Genomic DNA, 23,722 nt, shown 5'->3' with positions numbered 1-23,722 from the left:
TTGTTCCAGTTTTTAAAGGGAATGTTTTCAGTTTTTCTCCATTAAGAATGATGTTGGCCATGGGCTTAGCATAAATAGCTTTTACAATGTTGAGGTATGTTCCTACTATCCCTATTTTTTCTAGTGTTTTGAGCATGAAGGGGTGTTATATTTTGTCAAACGCTTTTTCTGCATCAATTGAAATAACCATGTGATTCTTAACCTTAAGTCTATTGATGTGATGAATTACATTTATTGAGTTCCAGATGTTGAACCAACCTTGCATTCCCGGATAAACCCCACTTGATCGTGGTGCACTATCCTATTAATATGTTTTTGGATGTAGTTTGCCAGGATTTTGTTAAGGATTTTTGTGTCTATATTCATCAAAGATATTGGTCTAAAATTTTCTTTCCTTGTTGTATCTTTGTCTGGTTTGGGTATGAGGGTGATATTAGCTTCATAGAATGAGTTTGGTAGGATTCCCTCCTTTTCTATTTCCTGGAATACTTTGAGAAGTATTGAAATGAGTTCTTCTTTGAAGGTCTTGTAGAACTTGGCTGAGAAGCCATCTGGTCCTGGGTTTTTCTTGGTTGGTAGGCTTTTGATGGCATCTTCTATTTCATTGCTCGATATTGATCTGTTTAAATTGTGTATGTCCTCCTGGTTCAGTTTGGGAGGAGCATATGTCTCTAGAAATTTGTCAATGTCTTCGGTAGTTTCTATTTTTTTGGATTACAGATTTTCAAAGTAGCTTCTCATTATGTTCTGTATCTCAGTGGTGTCTGTTGTGATATTTCCTTTTTCATCATGAATTTTAGTAATTTGAGTTTTCTCTCTCCTTCTCTTTGTTAGTGTGGCTAAGGGTTTGTCTATTTTGTTTACTTTTTTCAAAGAACCAACTTTTTGCTTTGTCAATTTTTTGAATTGTTTCTTTTGTTTCAATTTCATTGATTTCAGCTCTGATTTTAATTATTTCCTGTCTTCTACTACTTTTGCTGTTATTCTGTTCTTCTTTTTCTAGGGCTTTGAGCTGTAATGTTAGGTCATTTAGTTGTTGACTTTTCATTCTTTTCTGGAATGCGCTCCATGCAATGAATTTTCCTCTTAGTACTGCTTTCATAGTGTCCCAGAGATTTTGGTATGTTATCACCATTCTCATTTACCTCTAAGAATTTTTTTTATCTCCTCCCTGATGTTTTATTATCCTTGCTTCATTCTGTAGCATATTATTTAGTCTCCAGGTGTTGGAGTAATTTGTTTTTTATTTTGTCATTGATTTCTAACTTCATTCCATTATGATCTGATAGAATACAATGTTGTATCTCTATTTTTTTGCATTTACTAGGGGCTGCTTTGTGGCATAACATATGGTCTATTTTTGAGAAGGTTCCATGTGCTGCTGAGATGAAAGTATATTTGCTCATTGATGAATGGAGTATTCTATATATGTCTGTTAAGTCTAAGTTATTGATTGTGTTACGAGTTCTATGGTTTCTTTGTTTAGTTTTTGTTTGGAAGATCTATCCAGTGATGACAGCAGTGTGTTAAAGTCACCCAGAATTATTGTGTTGTGGTCTATTTGTTCATGAAATGGAGAAGGATTTATTTGATGTACATGAATGAGCCACTGTTTGGGGCATAAATATTTATGATCATTATGTCTTCCTGATTTATGGTTCCCTTAAACAGTATGAAATGTACTTCTTTATCCCTTCTGACTAACTTTGGCTTGAAGTCCACTTCATCTGAAATAAGGATGGAAACCCCCACTTTTTTACTGAGTTCATGTGTGTGGTAGGTTTTTTCCCATTCTTTCACTTTTAGTCTGTGGGTATCTCTTTCTATGAGATGAGTCTCTTCAAGACAGCGTATTGTTGGATCTTTCTTTTTAATCCAATCTGCCAGTGTATGTCTTTTGATTGATGAATTCAGGCCATTAACATTCAGGGTTATTATCGAGATATGATTTTTATTCCCAGTCATTTGGGCTTATGTTTGGTTTTTAACTTGACTTGGTTTCTCCTTTGATTGGTTTTTCCTTTAAGGTAGTTCCTCCATTTGCTGACCTACATTGTTGTTTTTCATTTCCTCCTCATGGAATATTTTGTTGAGAACATTCTGTAGTGCAGGCTTTTTATTTGTAAATTCTTTTAACTTTTGTTTATCATGGAAGGATTTTATTTCATCTTCAAATCTGAAGGTTAGTTTTGCTGGGTATAGGATTCTTGGTTGGTAACCATGTTCTTTCAGAGCTTGAAATACGTTGTTCCAGGCCCTTCTAGTTTTTTAGAGTCTGGGCTGAGAAATCTGCTCATATCCATATTGGTTTTCCCCTGTATGTAATCTGATGCTTTTCTCTCTCAGCCTTCAAAATCTATCTTTATTTTGTATGTTAGGCATTTTCATTAGAACGTGCCTTGGTGAGGATCTGTTGTGATTTTGTGCATTTGGTGTTCTGTAAGCCTCTTGTGTTTGATTTTCCATTTCATTCTTGAAGCTTGGGAAATTTTCTGATATTATTTCATTGAATAGGTTGTTCATTCCTTTGGTTTGTATCTCTGTGCCTTCCTCAATCCCAATAATTCTTAAATTTGGTCTTTTCATGATGTCCTATAGTTCTTGGAGGTTCTGTTCATGATTTCTTACCATCTCCTCTGTTTAGGCAACTTTATTTTCAAGATTAAATATTTTGTCTTCATTATCTAAGGTTCTATCTTCCAAGTGGTCTAGTCTGTTGGTGATGCTTTCCATTGAGTTTTTTATTTGGTTTATTGTTTCCTTCATTTCAAGAATTTTCTTTTTTGTTTGTTTGTTTGTTTGTTTTTTTGGGGGGAATCTCTATCTCTTTGTTGAAATGATCTTTTGCTTCCTGCCGTTGCTAGTTCAAGTCCTTATTGGAGTAATCATTCATTGCCTGCATTTGTTCTCCTATCTCATTCTTTGCTTCATGAATCATTTTTAATCATATATACTCTGAACTCCTTTTCTGACATTTTTCTACCATACTGTCACTGGATTTTATTAATATAGAATCTAGGTCTGTTCAGATCATTTTCTTCCCTTATTATTGAGATATGATTTGTATTCCCAGTCATTTGGCTTATTTTTGGTTTTTAAGTTGGCTTGGTTTCTCCTTTGAGTGGTTTTCCTCTAAGGTAGTTCCTCCCTTTGTTGACCTACATTGTTGTTTTTCATTTCCTCCTCATGGAATATTTTGTTGAGAACATTCTGTAGTGCAGGCTTTCTATATGTAAATTCTTTTAACTTTTGTTTATCTTGGAAGGATTTTATTTCATCTTCAAATCTGAAGGTTAGTTTTGCTGGGTATAGGATTCTTGGTTGGCAACCATGTTCTTTCAGAGCTTGAAATATGTTGGTCCAGGCCCTTCTAGCTTTTAGAGTCTGGGTTGAGAAGTTGGCTGCTATCCATATTTGTCTCCCCCTATATGTAATCTGATGCTTTTCTCTCACGGCCTTCAAAATTCTATCTTTATTTTGAATGTTAGGCATTTTCATTATAATGTGCCTTGGTGTGGATCTGTTGTGATTCTGTGCATTTGGTGTTCTGTAAGCCTCTTGTATTTGATTTTCCATTTCATTCTTCAGGTTTGGGAAATTTTCTGATATTATTTCATTGAATAGGTTGTTCATTCCTTTGGTTTGTATCTCTGTGCCTTCCTCAATCCCAATAATTCTTAAATTTGGTCTTTTCATGATGTCCCATAGTTCTTGGAGATTCTGTTCATGATTTCTTACCATCTTCTCTGTTTGGCCAACTTTATTTTCAAGATTAAATATTTTGTCCTCATTGTCTGAGGTTCTATCTTCCAAGTGGTCTAGTCTGTTGGTGATGCTTTCCATTGAGTTTTTTATTTGGTTTATTGTCTCCTTCATTTCAAGGATTTCTGTTTGGTTTTTTTTTTTTTTTTTTTGAGAATCTCTATCTCTTTGTTGAAATGATCTTTTGCTTTCTGCAGGTGCTCTTTCAGCTTATTGGTATTATCATTCATTGCCTACATTTGCTCTCTTATCTCATCCTTTGCTTCACGAATCATCTTAATCATGTATAATCTGAAGTCCTTTTCTGACATTTCTTCTAACATACTGTCGTTGGATTCTAATAATATAGAATGTAGATTTGTTTGGATCATTTTCTTCCCTTGTTTTTTCATGTTGTTCATGTACCTTCCCCTCTAGCAGTGCAGATCTGGGGTATTTTAGTTTTCCCCCTATAGTCTTATAGCAACCCTATAGGTCTCCTAAACCTTTTCTTTAAGGGGGAGATCAATATTAGCAGTGCCCAATACAGATAATAAGCAACCCTAAACCAAATAGCTCCTATGAAGACGTCAAAAATATTGTCATAATAAACAGAATGAGTTCAATTATTTTCTACAGTATAACAAATAGATTTGCAATAAGGCCTGCAGTTTCTAATGGAGGACAAAGAGGATGGGGAGGGGTGTAGGATGTACATGTTAATGGGATAAGAAAAAGAGTTTATAGAAGTTCTAGATCATAGAAAGAGTGAAAGCATAATCAAAAGAAGTTGGTTGTTAGCATGAGAAAAGGGAGAAAGAGACTGAGGAAACAGGTAAACAAAAGGACATAGAGCGAGAAAAGTAAAGAAATAAAAACTTAAAATTTTTCAAAAAGGAGAAAACAAAGAAAAAGAAAAAAATCTACACTGTAACAGTTATGTAGTATTCAAATCTCCCAGTCTTCAGTAGCCTGATGTATGAGAGGTACCTGAAAATAAACTTCCAGTCTGCAGCAGGCATCTCAGGATGAGATTTGCCCCACCTAAAGATGGGAGCTACCGCTTCCAGGATATTCCAAGATGGCCACTCTGGCTTCCGAAATGTGTTGGCAAATGGGGAGCTGCAGCTCAGAGTGTGGGCATGGTCAGCTGGAGGTCCAGGAGGCCAAGCACAGTCAGTTGGTCTGGGGTTCCTGGCAGCAGAGTGCAGTCAGTCAGTCTGGGAGTCCTGGTGGTGGGAAGCAGTCAGTCAGTCTGGGGGTCCCGGAGGCAGGGAGTGGTCAGTTGGGCTGAGAGGTCCTGGAGGCGGGGCTCAGTCAGTCCAGCCAGGGGTCCTACAGGTCCTGGCTGTTGTCTCAAAATGGTGGCAGCCACATGTAAACCAAACCTGCAGGTACTGTGACAGTGGTCTTCCAGGCAACAGCAGGCAACTGGAGATCCACTGGCAGTCTGCAGTCGGTCTGCTGGCTGCTGTCGGATGATCTGCAGGTGAACTTGGGCAATGGTTGATGGGTAGGTGAAAGGCAGGCGATGGACAGGCAAGAGCTAAAAATACTTGATGAAAACTTTTTTGTAGAATGGTTGAACATACAACTGTATATTTTCTCAATTTACATTTTCATTTACCTCCTCTTTAATCCTAAGGATGAAATATATTTAATTAAGGGATAAAAAAGCAGGAATTTTAAGAAATAAAGGAAATACATGAACTTAACTGGATAAAAAAATATAATATTTCTAAAATGGTCTTATAGATTATAGGTGTGCAAAATGTATTAAAGGAAAAGCAAAGTCCATTTTTTGTTCCACCTCCAAGCTTCCTTCACTGAAAATTTCAGTAGTGTCCAGGATATGTAAACCTTCAGAAATGAGATTTTGAAGAACTGATTGGACCAAATTCAGGTAGATGAAAATTTACCGAGTGCTTTGGTAGATAATTATTTTCAGTCTTAAGCTTCAGAAGCTACCATGGGAAGCTATCAAATGCTTCTGGACGCCTGTCTCCAAGCTTTGTATAGATGAGAGAATGAAATCAGCTTCTCTCTTGTTTAAGCCACTATTCTATTTGGATGCTTTGTTAATCAAAGCAGAAACTACTCTTGTTAATAAGTTTTCTAAGGATATTTAGAGATGTCTTTCCAAACTTCTTGGTATATTCAAAACAGGAGGAATAGAGGTATTTGTTATGAACTAAATTAAATATGCATCACATTTTCTTCCACATTTAAAATCTGTAATTCTTCATTCTAGGAAGGGATTAAAGGGCAATTTTTGAGAGAGGGATGACCACTTGGATGTTATTTCTACTCCCCTGGTGATCCAAAATTAGAACATATACCTTACAATAAAGAGTGTATCTGGGTACAGTGTTGCATACCTGTAATTCCAGTGACTCAGGAGACAGAGACAGGAGGATCTCAAAGCCAGCTTCAGCAAAAGCAAGGAGCTAAGCAACTGAATGAGACAGACCCTGTCCCTAAATAAAATACAAAAATAGGGCTGAGGATTTGGCTCAGTGCTGGAGTGCCCCTGAGTTCAATCCCCAGTAACCCCCACAAAAAAAGAATTTAAGATATAAGAATTCAAAGATGAAACTTAGAAAATCAAGCCTGTTTGACTTCAATGTCAGTTTTTCAAAGGTAGTTATAGACTTTGAAATTTATTGAATAAACTAGCTTCACATTAACTAAATATTCTTGGAATTTGGTACACCTTCTGTAAAGGGGTGTTTCAAACCTTAATTTTCCAAAAATCCTGTGAAATAATGATTTGGGATATCATTATATACTCTTGCCTCCAGAAGCCAGACTCTCCCAATCATTTCTATTGGCACTGTATTTGTTTTCCCCTAGAGTTTGGTTTATTTCTGCACTAGATTGTGTGCGCGTGTGTGTGTGTTACTGAGGTTCGAACCCAGGGGTTCTCTTCCACTAAGCTGCATCCCAACCCTTTTCTGTTTTTTATTTTGAGACAGGATCTCACTAAGTTGCTGAGGCTAGACTCAAATTTGTAATCCTCTGGCCTTAGCCTCCCAAGTAGCTGGGATTGCAGGTGTGTAGCACCATGCCTGGCTTATTTTAGCATTAAATTTTTATATCATAAGATATAATCAGAAGTGTATATATTACACTGTTAATAATTAATCATTTAATTTTGTTTCTTTCAATGAACATTTGAATATGTCTTGGCATCCCCTCTTCTTTTTTGTTTAGAAACATAACCACATACACAGTATGTTCCATGTTGTAAGAATTTATTGGAAGAAGTATAAACTCCTAGTAGTTTATACTTTTATGATTCACAGAGTTGTGTGGATCTGAGAAAGTCCCTGGAAACCTGTATTACTGTCCCTTGAACAGGTTGTATTAGGGGAATGATTCTGAAGGAGTGAGGTCTCTAGGCCAGGCCTCCATTGGTCATATGGCACTTGGGCCTTATGCCAGACAGCTGGTATCCTTCACCATCGTGTGGCCCTGAACCTTCCCTTAACTTCACCTGGTTTCTCTTGGTTCTACTGTGTGCTTCTACCATGATCCCTCAGGTGCTGAGCATTTTTTGAAGAGTTCTTTTGATTTGACTTTTCCCCAGACCGTTGTGTTGGGCCCTGCATACTGCTGTCTCCAGGCTTTCACCCCGAGACTCACAGCCTCCTGCCTAGATCCAGTGACTGGGCCCCTGTGTGCCATGGTGGTCATGGTGGCTATGGGACACAGAGGAGAAATTCATTAATTCTATCAGGGGTAGGGGCAGAGATGGCTTTAAAGAGAAGATGTCATCTGACTGGACATTGTGGGGAGCATAAGAATTTGCCAGATGAAAAAGTAGTTAGATAAGAGGTGGCTCATATGTAGGCACTGTGGAAGACTGGTGGGGAACAAGGGCTATTCCAGGCAAGGTAAGTCTGCGATGCCCTACTAGTTCATTTCCAACATTCTTTCCCATTTTATTATGTCAATTAAAGCTTATCATTTGGGTATTTGAAAATTGCTCTCAACTTCCAACTCTTTTTAAGAACAAAGTTTTATCCCATTGACTAAGTTGGTTCTACAAAATTGGTTAGAACCATCCAAATATATGACATGCTGAAACTGCTGTGTAGGAGGTAGTAAATGAAGGTATTGACTTTTTTAAAGTTCTTAATTGTAGCTGTTTAGCATCCTTGTTATGACCATCTGATGGTGGCCTTGATTCCACATCATTCCTGTGAACATCTGTGATTCTATGGTTGTAGTAGTTGTGATATAAAATGATTTAATTGTGGGTCATGGTCACTGCTCTGAACAGAACTGAGCCATGGCATAGTGTCAAAGCCATCACAAAAAACAAGAGACCACTTAGTAGATCCAGTGCAGTAAGGTAGACCACCACTTTGAGAGATTCTTTATAGTATCTCAGAAGGGAGAAGACAGAGAACAGGATAGGTGTTTATTACTGGGAATTGATGACTTTGTTTTGCCTATTTTTAATTGATGCATTATAATTATACATAGTGGTGGGATTTGTTACGTATTCGTACATGCACACAATGTAACAATAGAAGGAACTGGTAATCTTAAAGAAGGTTTTGCAAGAGTGAACCCAAGTGTGAACTGTGGACTGTGAGCGATATTGATGCGTCAGTGTAGGTTAATGGGTTGTAACAAATGTACCACTGTGCTGCTGATATTGACAGTGAGGGAGGCTGAATATGTGCAGGGACAGAGGTATATGAAAACTGTCATTTCTGTTTAGTTTTACTGTGAATCTAAAACTTCTCTTAAAAATAAGATTTATTAATGAAAAATTTAAAATAGAGGGTTTTGCAAGGCAGGACTAGGATTGGGCAAAGTTGTGATGATATACAAGTTTTGGTTTGTGGACCCAGCAAGCTGCGTGTCTTGAAGATCCTGAACTTGATAAATAAGCAACTTTAGTTGGATTACAGTCTTCTCTTCTTAGAGGAAGTATGTCCTACAGCAAACAATGAGATCATTTTTGTTCTATCTCAGTACTTTCATTAAACACCAGAACAAGAAAATTGTCTCACTTCTCAATGAGTTTCACCAGATCGTATCTGAGGCAACACCTTCAGGGAGTTGCAGCTTAAATCTCACAGAAAATCCCTGACAATTGCAGATTATTCTAGGACAACTTTAAGAAACTTTAGAATCTTGGACTCAAGCAGTGTGGGGAATTGGGCACAAGACTGTGATTCTCTGCCACTTCATCCAGCAGTTAACTTCTGCCCTTTAGGAGTTGACTAGATTGGGAATATGGTTTCCTGAGTAGGTGTGGATTCCTAGGAAAACATTAGTAGTCTTCTACTAAAGTGAAGTTAATCAGAATTTGAAACTGGGATTTCACAGAGCTATGTAGTGATATTAGAAATAAAATCTCAGAACATGGGCTGTTTTTTTTCTTGATCATTTTTTTTTCATCTGTTCCAATTTCCAAACACACCATATAAGTTTTGGGACACTTAGTCCCAGAGTAGAAAGGAACATTCAAGCATCATTGGTCATTGAAAATTGAAAAGATAATGTCTTGAGAGTACTGAACAGTCCAGTGCCAGTAGGTATCAGCAAACCCCTAATAACCGAACTCTAGTTAGGCTGTTTTGATCATCGTTCTCCCCTCTCTACCTCCTATGTTGCTCTTTAGCCCCAGGGTCCTGACTCAGAAAGTTGTACTTACCAATTTTTTTCTTTTCTAAGATAGTTTTCCTACTAATTCCCTTTCCCTCTTCCTCTCTCTCCCTCCACCCCTCCCTCCCTCGCTCTACCACTTTCTTTCTTTCTGGCACTGGGGTTTGAACCCAGGGGCACTTTACCACGAGATACATTCCTAGATCTTTTTATTTTTAATTTTGAGACAGGGTATCACTAAGTTGCTGAGGCTGACCTTGAACTTATGATCCTCCTGCCTCAGTCTCCCAGTTGCTGGTATTACAGGCATGTGTCACTACACACAGTCACTCCTTCCATTTCTAAGTGAGAAACTACAGAGAGAACCCAAGTTCATATTTAACATAAAGCTCCATGACTAAAACATAATCCCCAAACAAGACTATTGTAAACACAGATAAGCTGGAGAGCCTACTGACCATCAAGCTTTCCCCATTGGGTAGTGGGAATGGGAAACCTTACACATAATCAGTGCAGAATTTTTGAATGACCTTCCCAAGACCAAATGAATACTGTTTTCTGTTTGTCTTTGGGTTTTGTTTCTTTTAAAACTGTTCATTTGTCTGATGCTGTTTATTTGTAATAATTCCTAAACCAATCTAATCTTGAGGGCCTTAGTGTTATAATAGGATCTAGAGCTGGATGACTAACTGCAAAGATTGTTTGATGATTTCTTTGCAGTGTTATTTGCTCAGTTGTTCTTATCCTCTTTTGATAAGGAAAAGGTAGTCTGCCGTTCCTGTGGCACTGGGAATCCTGCTCACCTGAGACACTGTGTCACCTGTGAGGGGGTCTTGCCTTCAGCACAAGAGGTAGGTTGACTGCATGTACCAATCCTGTATCTAGTGGCTTCTAAATGTTTGATGTTGATGTTAATAGAGAAGTTTAATCTGCAGTAGGGTAAGAAGGCCCCTCCACCCAAAAAACCTTCTTGTGGTAAACTGAAAACAACATTGCTATTTGTGCAGAGGACTTTATATATTTATCAATACACATTTGTTCTTAAAGTCTTAACGTAAAGGGAATTCAGCGAAATCTAGTTTCTTAAGAACTTTGCAAGGGCAGCTGGCAGTAACCTGTGAGGAAGTGGACCCACCGCATTTTAAGTGCAGACAGGTATGTCTCTGTTGACTATCAGGGTGCACATGCTGCTTTGGGAAATTGGGGACATCATAGCCACTCACTTCTTAGGTTTCCTGACAGCCTATTTTGGGTGTATAAATGAAAGAATAGGAGGATATATAACTTAAATACCATAGATAGTTTCAGTTTAGATGATTTATTTTATGTTCATAACATGTTTTTGTTGAAATTCCAGGTGACTCTTGCCCTGGCCCACCAAAAAGAAGTTGGCATTTAATAGCCAACCTAGAAGATAAAAACTTGCTTCAGGGCTGGGGAGATAGCTCAGCTGGTAGAGTGCTTGCCTCACAAGCACAAGACCCTGAGTTTGATCCCCAGTACCGCAAAAAAACAAAAACAAAAACAAAAAAAACTTGCTTCATTTGGGCTACTATATGTATTTTCAACTGAGGGGTTTGTTCTCCTCTTAAAGAGATTCCCTGGGAAACTGGACAACATGCGATGATTAGTGTGATTAACGTGGTTAGCATTCAGGAGAAGTATGTTAGTTTCCTAGAGCTGCCAAAGCAGACTACCACAAACCAGTGGCTAAAAACAATGGATATTTATTGTCTCACAGTTCAGAAGGACAGAAGTCCGAAATTGAGGTGCAAGTGTGGGGAAGGAACTATTTCAGCCTTCTATCGTAGCTTCTTGTAACTCAAGCCTCCCAGTTTCTGCATACCTCCCTCCAACTCCTACCTTTGCTGTCACATGATGTTCTCTCTGTATGCCTCCACATTGCTTCCTCTGTGAGTCTGCCTCTGTGTCCTGATTTTCCCTTTTTATAAGGACACCAGTCGTACTGGATTAGGGCCCACCTAAGGACCACATTTTAACTTGATGACCTCTGTAAAGACACTATTTCCAAATATGTTGTTTTACATACTAGTTACATTCTGAGGTACTGAATGTAAGGACCTCAACATATAATCTTCTGAAGACAGAATAGGAGCATTGGACAAGATACCTGTGTGTGTGTGTGTGTGTGTGTGTGTGTGTGTATGTGTGTGTCACTGGGGATTGAACACTGGGCCTCATAAATGCTACGCACGTGCTCTACCACTGAGCTACATCCCTAGCCCTGGACAAGCTATCTCATGAGGTTGTGTCTAATCAGTTGACCATCTTAAGACCATTGACGTGAAGGAACTTTGTTTCCAGCTTTATTGCGCTATAATTTATATGCAAAAAATTCACCTATTTAATTGTAGAGTTTGATGAATGTTGGTAATTATACCTAGTCCTTTAACTACCACCACAAGAAAGATCTTGAACAGGTCATTTACCAATAAAAGGGGTTTTTTTTGTTTTTTTTGTTTTTTTTTTTGGGCGGTGCTGGGGATCGAACCCAGGGCTTTGTGCTTTCGAGGCAAGCACTCTACCAACTGAGCTATATCCCCAGCCCCCAATAAAAGTTTTATCAGGCCTCTTTGGAGTTGAAGCCCTCCCCTGGTCACTAGCCCCAGAAACTGCCCCATTTCTTTTGACATTACAATTTCATAAATTTATAAAAATTTATAGTTTTTTGTATTTGATTTCATTCACTTTGCAGAATGTTTTTGAGATTTTGTTCATGTTGCTGCATGTATTAATATTTTAAAAATATTTTAAAACATTTTTGTTCGTTGAATAGTATTCCTCGGTGTGGTTACCACTGTTAGTTGATTCACTCATAGGTACTTGTGCTGTTTTCAGTTTCAGAATATTATGAATAATGCAACATTGACATACACATTTTAGTGTGAACCTTGTTTTCTTTCTCTCTTGGATAATTACTTATGAAGTAGGATTTCTGGGGTCCTATCTAAGTTCACATTTAATTTTATATAATACTGCCTCATACTGTTATTGAAGATGACTACACCACATTACATTCCTACCAGCAATATACAAAGGTTCCTTCCAGTTTCTCTGCATCATTAACAACAGTTGGTATTAATCAGACATTTATTTCATGATATTTCCTTTTTACCATTTTAATGTCTATAGGCTCTCTAGTGATATCCTTTCTTTCATGCCTGCTATTTGAATTATATATATGTGCTCTCTTCCTTATTCTCTCTCTGTTCTGCTACAGACTTGTAAATTTTGTTGATTTTTTCCTAAGAATGAGCTTGTGGTTCATTGATTTTTCTCTGTTGTTTTACATACTAGTTTTTACTTTTACTTTGTTTTTTATTATTTCCTTTTCTTGGGATTAATTTGTTCTTATTTTTCTCATTTGTTAAGGTGAGAATTTAGATGATAAACTCTGTATTTTTTCTCTTAAAACACAAACTACAAATTTCTAAGAGCTTCTCTAGCAGCATTCACAAATTTATTTATTGATTTATTTTGAACCTTTATTTTATTTATTTATTTGTTTATGTGGTGCTCAGGAGTGAACCCAGTATCTCAACCATGCAAGGCAAGTACTCTACCAGTGAGTCACAACTCTAACCCCTCATAAATTTATTTATTTGTACTTTCATAAATAATTTAGTTCAAAATTTTCTAATTTCTATATGATTTCTTCTTTGACCTATGACTCATGTATAAGGTGATTATGTAATTCTCAAATGAACTTTTCCTAATTATCTTACTTTTTATGTAAAATTTAATTACATTAAGGTCAGAGAAGACACTCTATATGATTTCATTTTTTTTAATTAAAGAGATTCATTTTATGGCCAGCACATGATTTAACTTGGAAAACATACAAGGTACACTTGAAAATAAAGTGTGTTCTGTCATTGTTGGGAATAGTATTCTCTAAATATCAATTAATTCTAAGTGGACTGTTGTACATATTTTATGTTACTTTTATACTTTTGTCTAGTTCTTCTAGCAAATACTGAGAAAGGATTATTAAATCCTTCAACTAAAGAAAGTGAAAGAACTGTACACTGAAAACTGTAGAACATTGATGAAACAATTTGAAGATGACACAAACAAATAGAAAGATATCCTGTGATCATTACTGGAAATTTTAATATTGTTAAAATATTCATACTAAAGATTCAAGATTGCATTCAGGCCTGGTAGCACATGCTACCAGGGACTTAGGAGACTGAAGCAAGAGGATCACAAGTTGAGACCAGCCTCAGCAACTTAGTGAGGCCCTTTCTCAAAATAAAAAATAAAAAGGGCTAGGGATGTTGCTCAGTGGTTAAGGGCACCTGGGTTCAATCCCCAATACCAAAAACAAAAAACAAAAAACAAAAAAGATTCAAGATGGCACATAGGGGAAGTCTGAATTTCCTTTTGCTCTGCAACTTTGAATTCAAGCAATTGGAGTACTTCTTATTGAGCTGCTGGGAATCTACAAGGATGCTACAAGTTCATAAGGTAGAGACTAAACCCAGCCAAGAGACAGTGCACCTTGTTCCTCACACAAATTAACCAAACTCAAACTTCAGCAATGCTTTAATACAAAGAATAGAAGAGACAAAACTCCCAAACTAACAACAGGCCCCAACTAGGAACAGCTGGGGAGCACTCAGGTCCCACTCATGGACACCTACTCTTATAGCAAAAACAGAATTAACACAAAAGCTATGGATACCACACCTCAAACGTGTCTCAATCTATATCAACCTAGGACACTTGGCAAAAGAAGCCTGTGCCCAAAAAAGGCCCACACATAAGAGTGGAGGAGAAACCCATCCCAAAAGATGCATAAAATCCAACACAGTAATAAGGAGATAGAGATATTGAAAAAGAACCAAACAGAAATCTTGGAAATGAAAGACATGAATTAAATAAAATGTTCAGCTGAAAGTCTAATAGAGTAGACCATACAAAAGACAGAATCTCAAAACTAAGACAAATGGATGACCTTGAAGATTCAAACAGCATTAAAGAAAATAAGTAATGATCAGAACATATAAGAACTCTGGGACAACAATAAGAAATCAAATTTAAGAATGACTGGAATTGAGCTGGGCATGGTGGTGCATGCCTGTAATCCCAGCAGCTCAGGAGGCTGAAGCAGGAGGATTGTGAATTCAAAGCCAGCCTCAGCAAAAAAAAAAAAAAAAAAAAAGAAAAGAAAAGAAAGAAAGAAAAAAAAAGTGAGGTGCTAAGCAATTCAGTGAGACCTGTCTCTAAATAAAATACAAAATAAGACTAGGGATGTGGCTCAGTGGTCTAGTGTCCCTGAGTTCAATACCCAGTACCTGCCCCTCCCCCCTGCACTCAAAAAAAAGAAAAGAGAATCATTGGAATTGAAGAAGGTTGTGAAATGCAGGCTAATAGCATGGATAACCTCTTCAGGGAAATAATAACAAAAATTTCCAAACCTTGAGAATCAGATGAACATCAAGATACAGGAAGTGTTCAGAACTGCAAATAGACAAGATCAAAAAAGAACTTTTCCATGACATATTACAATTAAAAGATCCAATCATACAGAACAAAGATAAAATTTTTAAAGTCTCAAGAGAAAAATGTCAGGTCATATTTAGAGCGAGTCAATGAGATTACTTCTGATTACTTCACAGACAAACTTGAAAATCCAGGAGGGTTTGGAATGATGTTTTCCATGCTCAGAAAGAAAATAACTGTCAACTACAGTTGCTATATCCACAAAGCTATTCTTCAGAACTGAAAAAGAAATAAAAACCTTCCAAGATAAGCAGAAACTAATGAATTTATGACTGTGAAGCTGACACTACAGACAATACTTCACATAGAAGAAAACAAAAACACCCACGAACTCACAAATAGACAAATATCATTTGGAGAGCAGCTACACAAATGATAAACAGGACCGAATTAAACATTAGGAATAGAACTTACAATAAGGGCAGAGGAGCTAGGGAAGAATAGAGTTATTTTAGGTAGAGGGGAGTGATGGGAGGGGAGGAGTAGTGGGTAGAAAGAATAGTATGATGAATCAGACATTACCCTATGTACTTATATAACTACACAACTGGTGGGATTCTACATCATGTACAACCAGAAAAATGAGAAATTATATTCCATTTATGTATGATGTATCATAGTACATTCTACTGTCATGTATACCAAATTAAAACAAAAATAAAAAAAGAAAGAAATAGGGCTGGGATTGTAGCTCAGTGGTAGAACTCTTGCTTACCACAGGTAAAGCACTGGGTTTGATCCTTGGCACCACATAAAAAACAAGAAAGGAAGGAAGGAAGGAAGGAAGGAAGGAAGGAAGGAAGGGAGGCAGGGAGGGAGGGAGGAAGGAAGGAAGGAAGGAAGGAAGGAAGGGAGGCAGGCAGGAAGGGAGGGAGGGAGGAAGGAAGGAAGGAAGGGAGGGAGGGAGGCAGGCAGGAAGGGAGGGAGGGAGGAAGGAAGGAAGGAAGGGAGGGAGGGAGGCAGGCAGGGAGGGAGGGAGGGAGGCAGGGAGGGAGGGAGGAAGGAAGGAAGGAAGGAAGGAAGGAAGGAAGGAAGGAAGGGAGGGAAAGGAATTAAACATCTCTCTATAATAATTTTTAATGTAAATGAACTCAACCCCAGTTAAAATAAATAGGTTAGCAGAACTGATTAAAAAACCAGACCCAACTATATGTTGTTTGTAAGAGACTCACCTTATAGGCAAAGTCAGCCACAGGCTGAAAGTGAAAGGATGGAAATTGATATACCCAGGCCAACAGAGTCTAAAAACAAGTGGAAGTAGCTACTCTTACGGTCCAGTAAAGCATACCTCAAACCAAAGTTAATCTGAAGAGACAAAGAAGACCACTTTATAATGGTAAAGGGGAAAACCCCAACAAGAAGATATAGCAATAGTAAATATTTATGCCCCAAAACATTGGTGCACCTAATTACATATGAGACATTACTTGAATTAAAGACTCAGATAGACCCCAGCACAATAGTACCATGTGATTTCAACACATCTTTCTCACAAATAGATACATCATCCAAATATTAAACTGAGTAAAGACTCTTCAAACTTAAAAAATATAAACCAAATGAACATAACAGATTCTATAGAATATTTCATACCAGAATGGCTGAATACACTTTCTTCTCAGCTACTCATGGAACCTTCTCCAAAATAGATCATATGTTAAGCCACATGCAACTCTTAGCAAATACAAAAAAATTATATAATTTCTTGCATCTTAGTGGAATGAAAATTAGAAATCAATACCAAAAAGCACTACAGAAACTATATAAATGATACAATTTTGAGTGGTGAATGGGGAGAAATCTTAAATTTTTAAAATTCTCATATGAGAGTAGTGATACAATATACCAGAACCTCTGAGACACTCTGAAGGCAGTTTTAAGAGGAAAGTTTACAGGTATGATTGCCTACATAAGAAAATAAAAAAGATCCCAAATAATCTAATGATACACCTCAAGGTCCTTGAAAAACAAGAACCAATTCCAATTCCAAAGCCAGTAGAAGGAAGGAAATAATTAAGATCAAAACTAAAATCAATGAAATACAGAATTTTTTTAAAAATACAAAGGATCAATGAAATGAAGAGTTCATTCTTCAAAAAGATAAACAAAATTAATAAGCCCTTTTTCAAACTAACAAAAAAAAGATCAAAACTAATAAAATTAGATATGAAAAAGGAGAAATCACCAAAGACATTCCAGAAATCCAGAGTATCATTAAGGACAATTTTGAAGTATCATTTAGGACTTATACTCCAATAAATTGGAAAACCTAGAAACAATGGATACATACAGCCTGCCAAAATTGAATCAAGAGGACATAGAAAACTTAAACAGAGAAATAACTAACAATGAGATAGAAACAGTAATAAAAAGCCATCCAACCAAGAAAAATGCAGAATCAGATGGATTCTAAGCTGAATTCTACCAAGCCTTTGTAGAAAAACTAATGCCAGTGCTCCTCAAATTATTCCATGAAATAGAAGGCAGTGGGTCACTTCCAAATTCATTCTATGAAGCCAGTATCATCCTCATACCAAAATCAGATAAGGACACATCAAGGAAAGAAAACTACAGACCAATATCCCTGATGAATTTAGATGCAAAAATCCTTAATAAAATATTAGCAAATTGTATTCAACAACATATTAAGAAGATCATACATCATGACCAAGCTGGTTTTGTTCCATGGATGCAAGGATAGTTTAACATATGCAAACCAATAAATGTAATTCACCACATAAATATAATTAGAGACAAAAAATCATATTCATCTCAACAGATGCAGAGAAAGCATTTGACAAAATTCAGTCTTAATTCATGATAAAAACTGAAGAAACTAGGGATAGAAGGAACTTACCTCAACATCATAAAGGCTCTATATGACAAACCCAAAGCCAACTTTGTAGTGAATGGAGAAAAATTGAAAGGATTTCTTTTAAATCTGGAACAAGACAAAAATGTCCCCTCTCACCACTCCTATTCAATATGATACTAGAAATTCTAACCAGAGCAATTAAGCAAGAGAAGGAAATAAAAGGGGTAAAACTATTTTTATTCCTTCCTTTCTTATGAAAGGAAGAAATTGAGTGAGCACTGTTTGTAGATAATATGATTCTATAATTAGAAGATAACAGAAGCTCCACTGGAAGACTACTGGAGCTAATAAAACATTGAGCAAAGTAGCAGGTTACAAAATTAGCATACAAAACCCAATAGCTTTTCTCTACACCAATAATGAATCTGCTGAGAAAGAAATCAAGAAAACAATCCCATTCACAATAACCTAAAAAAAAAATCTTAGGAATAAATCTAAGGGGTTGCAAGTTGTCTACGATGAAAACTATAGAAGGCTGAAGAAAGAAGTTGAAGAAGCTAAAAGATGATGAAAAGACCTTCCATGTTTATAGATAGGTATAATTAATATTGTTAAAATGGTCATACTACAAAAGCAATACACAGATTCAATGCAATTCCCATCAAAATACCAATGAAATTCTTCACAGAACTAGAAAAACAGTCCTAAAATTGATTCAGAAGGAAAAAAAAAAAAAACGCAGAATAGCCAAAACAATTCTAAATCAATTAAGCAATGGTGGAAGTATCACAATACCTGACTTCAAATTATACTACAGAACTATAGTAACAAAAACCACATGGTACTGGCATAAAAACTACACATTGACCAATGGTACAAAATTGAAGACACAGAGACAACCCCACACAGATACAGTCATCTGATCCTTGACAAAAGTGTCAAAAACATGCACTGGAAAAAAGACAGCTTTTTTAACAAATGGTGCTGGGACAACTGGTTATCCATTTATGGAAGAATCTCTCACCCTCACAAAAGTCAACTCAGAATGGCCCAAAGACCTAGGAATTAAACCAAAAACAACTATGCAACTCCTAAAAGAAAATGTAGGGTTAACATTCCAAGATGTAGGTGCAGGCAACAACTTTCTCAACAGGACCCTTAAAACTCAGGAAGTAATGTCAAGAGTTAATAAATAAATGGGATGGAATCAAATTTAAAAGCTTCTGCACTGCAAAGGAAACAAGAATGTGAAGAGAGAACCTACAGAATGGGAGAAAAAAAATTTTGCTAGCTACTCTTCTGACATAGGATTAATATTCATATTATCTAAGAACTCACTAGGCGCAGTGGCACACGCCTGTAATCTCAGTGGTTCGGGAGGCTGAGATAGGAGGATTGGAGAGTTCAGAGCCAGCCTCAGCAATGGGGAGGCGCTAAGCAACTCAGTGATACCCTGTCTCTAAATAAAATGCAAAAAAAAAAAAAAAAAGTAGGGCTGTGGATGTGGCTCAGTGCTCAAGTGCCCCTGAATTTAATCCCTGGTACCAAAAAAGAACTCAAAAACTTAACACCAAAAACTAAATAACCCAATTGATAAATGGGCAAAAGACACTTCTCAAAAAAAGAAATACAAATGGGGCTGGGTTTGTGGCTCAGTGGTAGAACGCCTGCCTAGCATGTGTGAGGCCCTGGGTTCGATCCTCAGCACCAAATATAAATAGATAAATAAAATAAAGGTATCATTTCCATCTACAACTAAAAAAAAATTTTAAAAAGGAAATACAAATGGCCAACAAATATATGGAAAAAAAAGTTTAACATCATTAACAATTAGGGAAATGCAAATCAGAACTACACCGAGAATGATAGCCATCAAGAATACAAACAATAAGAAATGCTAGAGAGGACATGGAGAAAAAGGAAAATTTTGACACTGTTGGTGGGATTGTAAATTAGTTACAGCCACTATGGAAATCAGTGTGGATGTTCCTGAAAACACTAGGAATAGAACCACCATATGGCCAGTTATACCAGTCCTCAGTATTTATCCTAACGAATTACAAGTCAGCATACCATAGTGATATATGCATACCCATGTTTATAAGAGCACAAGCCACAGTAGCCAAACGATGGAACCAGCTTAAGTAGTTGTCAATGAATGACTGAATAAAAAATGGTATATATACATGATGAAGTTTTATTAAGCCATAAAGAAGAATGAAATCATGTCATTTACAGGAAAATGGATGGAACTTGTTAAGCAATATAAGCCAAATTCAGAAAGTCAAGGGCCATATGTTTTTCTCTCATATGTGGAAGTTACGAAAAAGGAAGAGAAAGCTTGGGAGGAATATCTCATGAAAATCAAAGGGCAATTAGTAGAGGAAACGGACCAGGAGGAGGGAGAAAGGAAGAGAAAGGGGAAATACTGGGGGATGATATTGTCCAAATACATTATAATATTCTGTGCATGCATAAATATGTAACAAAGAATCCCACCATTATGTTCAACCATAATGCATCAATAAAAAATATGAAAAAATGTTCATACTATCCAAGCAATCTACAGATTCAGTACAATCCCTATCAAAATTCCCAATGACATTTTTCATAGGAATAGACAAAACAATCCTAAAATTCGTGTGGAAATACAAAAGATGCAGAATAGCCAAAGCAATCTTGAGCAAAAAGATAAAAGCCTGATTTACTGCACACCTATAGTAAATCAAAACACCATGTTACTGCCATAAAAAGAGACACATCAATCAATGAAACAGAATAGAAGGCTCAGAAAAATAAATCATGCATTTACCATTAATTGATTTTTGATGAAGGTGCTAAGAATACACATTGAGGAATGAGCAGTCTCTTCAATAAGTGGATAGCCACATGCAGAAGAATAAAGGTAGACCTTTATCTCACACTGTATATAACAATCAACTGAAAGTAGGTTAAAGACTTAAGCATAAGATCTGCAACTGAAAAACTTCTAGTAGAAAACATAAGGAGAAAACTTCAGGACACTGGTCTGGGCAATGATTGTTTTTGGATCGCAAGGTACAGGCAAAAAAAGTGAAAATAGACCAACGGGATTACATCAAACTAAAAAGTTTCTGCACGGCAAGGGAGTCAGTCAGCAGAATGAAGAGACAGCCTACCAAATGGGAGAAAATATTCGCAAACCACACATCCGATAAGAAGATAATATTCAAAATATGTAAGGCACTCAACTGGGTGTTGAGAAAACAAATGTCCTAATTGAAAAATTGGAAAAGGACCTGGGAAGACACTTCTCAGAAGACATACAAATGACCAACAGGCATACAAAATAAAAATGTTCAACATCACTAATCATCAGAGAAATGTAAATTAGAACCACTATGAGCAATTATTACCTCATGCCTGTCAGAACACCAATTCTAAAAAAAGACAAAAGTTAGAAGTTTTGGCAAGGACAGGAGAAAAGGGAATCCTTGCATGCTGTTAATGGAAATGTAAATTAGTACAGCCATTATGGGAAAACAGTATGGGTGGTCCTCAAAAATTTAATAAAGCTATTACATGATCCAGTAAGCCCACTGCTGGATATTTCTCCAAAGGAAGTGAAGCCCGTATATCAAAGAGATATCTTAACTCCTCTGTTCATTGAAGCCTCATAATTACCAAGACATGGACTCAACCTGTGTCTATCAACAGACCAACAGTTAATGACAATGTGGTATATATTAACAATGGGATACAGTTCAATCTTAGAACAAGAAAGAAATTCTATCATCTACAAAAATAAGATGAAGCTGAAGGCCATTGTGTTAGGTGAAATAATCCAGGCACAGGAAGCACAGGAAGACACATGAAGAATGATCTCAGATGTCGAGTGTGAAAACATCAGACTTATAAGAAACAAGAGTAAAATGGTTCCCTGAGGTTGGGAGGTGGTAGAGTTGGGGAGATGTTGGTCAAAGGACACATTTTAGTTAGGAGGAATAAATTCAAGAGATCTATTATAATTGTTGTGACTGTGGTTAGTAACAATACATTATGTATTTGAAACTTGCTAAGAGACTAAATTTTAAGTGTTCTTACCTCAAAAAAAATGTGTGGTAATACATGTTAAGTGGATTGATAACCCTTCCACAATTGTTGAATCAAGGAATCGTGTCATTAATATATATAATATATAATTAATTATATATTTATATATAATTGTATTAAATATATTAATATATATAATTAATATATATAAAGACTCCCTCTAACTATACTCCTGACCCAATTGTTCCATCATATACTTTGTTAGGCTGTAAGATTGATTGCAAGATTTTAGTATCATGTAGGTTCATTTCCTTCTCCTCTCTTCCTTTATGATTGAGATACATGAGTTACATATAGCACATATATGTTATATGTAACATATATACACACATCACATATGCGTATGTATGTATATTACCTATATACATTATAAATCCTATGGGAATGTTATTTCCCACCTCTTCCTGTGTGTATTTGCTGAGTCTACCTGCTTCTGTTCATTCTTCAGTACCTTCATGTATTATGAGCAAATTTTATAGTTATGTGTTCTTACTCCATTACCAGAAGGAAAAAAATCTATATACTTGAAAAATATTATTTCTGTTACATGTGTTTCTTTTACAAAACTGAGGGTGGAAACATATTTATGAGCTAGTGGGTTTTATTGGAAGACACATGTTACCCAGTCAAATCTCATGCAATTTCAGGATAACCTTTTGTTGATATTGTCTGTTAATGTGGTTTCAAACTTTAAATCATTCTCCCATCATGAAATTATACCATGTAACTTTCCAAAGCACCAGAGAATAATAGTGAGATTGGAAAAGCATAAAAATGGAAAACACTCATAGAATCAGCCTAGGAATGATCTTGCTGATAGACTTAAGTAAGTTGCCAGTCAAAAGATTTATTTTCTGGCAGGCGGTAGCACAGGCCTATAATCCCAGTGGTTTGGGAGGATGAGGCAGGAGGATTACGAGTTCAAAGTCAGCCTCAACAAAAGAAGGGTGCTAAGCAACTCAGTGAGACCCTGTCACAAAATAAAATACAAAATAGGACTGGGGATGTGGCTTAGTGATCAAATGATGCTGAGTTCAATCCCCAGTACCAAAAAAAAAAAAAAGATTTATTTTCTAGACATTCTTTCCTCAGGTCTTCTGGACTACTTAAATAGTAAAATTATTTAATTTGATTTTGTTAACTATCAATGATATAATTTGTTTCTGGGTCTCTTCTATCAGCAAAACCATTTTAGGGACAACCCAAAATTGAATTTGTTTTAAAAATTGTATTTCTACCTGAGTGGTTTATTGGAATTTAGATGTCAGAATAATAGTATTTTTCACAGTGCCATAGAATTAACAATGCATGTTCAATCTGATAGTTTTATGTTTTTTTTCTTTGTTCAGCAGCATTAATATGATGGGGTAAGATAATTTTTCTTTTTTTATAGCAATGTTATATAAAAATCCACTCAAACAGTAGATGCAATAAAATGAAAGGTCTGAAGTATTTGTGTTTTGAAACTCCAGTTGACAAGATTTATATCAAAACTTTATCTGGGTATAGTAGCACATGCCTGTGATCCCAGTGACTCAGGAGGCTGAGACAAGAGGATTGCAAGTTTGAGGACAGCCACAGCAGTTTAGTAAGGCTCTAAGCAACTTGGGCAGGCCCTGTCTCAAAATTAAAAGGGCTGGGGATGTGGCTTAGTGGTTAAGCACTTCTGAGTTCAATTTCCAGTACCAAAAAACAAAACAAACAAACAACAAAAAAAAACAACCCTTTAACACTAAGACAATTGAAATGTAAGGTCTGAAGTGAAAGTTTGCAAGGAATGTCTCCTTTTATTTATCTGAAGGAGTCTCTCTAATTGCCCAGAAATGAAGATAAACATACAAAGAGAGTTCTCTTTTCTCAGGTCTCTAGATGTTAGGGGCTGGCATGGTCTTTTTCTGGAAAGGTTTCTGTTTAGGATGA

General features: G+C 36.4%; 1 protein-coding gene across 3 annotated transcripts in view; it reads left to right on the top strand.

Moving 5' to 3' along the window:
• The window catches only part of Dzank1 (double zinc ribbon and ankyrin repeat domains 1), a 92,737-nt gene that overhangs the window by 43,998 nt on the left and 25,017 nt on the right, over positions 1-23,722 (top strand). For all 3 annotated transcript variants that reach the window (XM_047542311.1, XM_047542312.1, XM_047542309.1), the window contains one exon: positions 10,125-10,217. In XM_047542311.1, the coding sequence (XP_047398267.1) occupies positions 10,125-10,217 (93 nt within the window). The remainder of the gene's footprint in view (positions 1-10,124; positions 10,218-23,722) is intronic.

The sequence above is a fragment of the Sciurus carolinensis genome, chromosome 2 (assembly GCF_902686445.1).
Source record: "Sciurus carolinensis chromosome 2, mSciCar1.2, whole genome shotgun sequence".
Classification (NCBI taxonomy): Eukaryota; Metazoa; Chordata; class Mammalia; order Rodentia; family Sciuridae; genus Sciurus; species Sciurus carolinensis.
The sequence above is the reverse complement of the archived record's forward strand: the minus strand, read 5'-3'. Positions and strand labels throughout refer to the sequence as shown.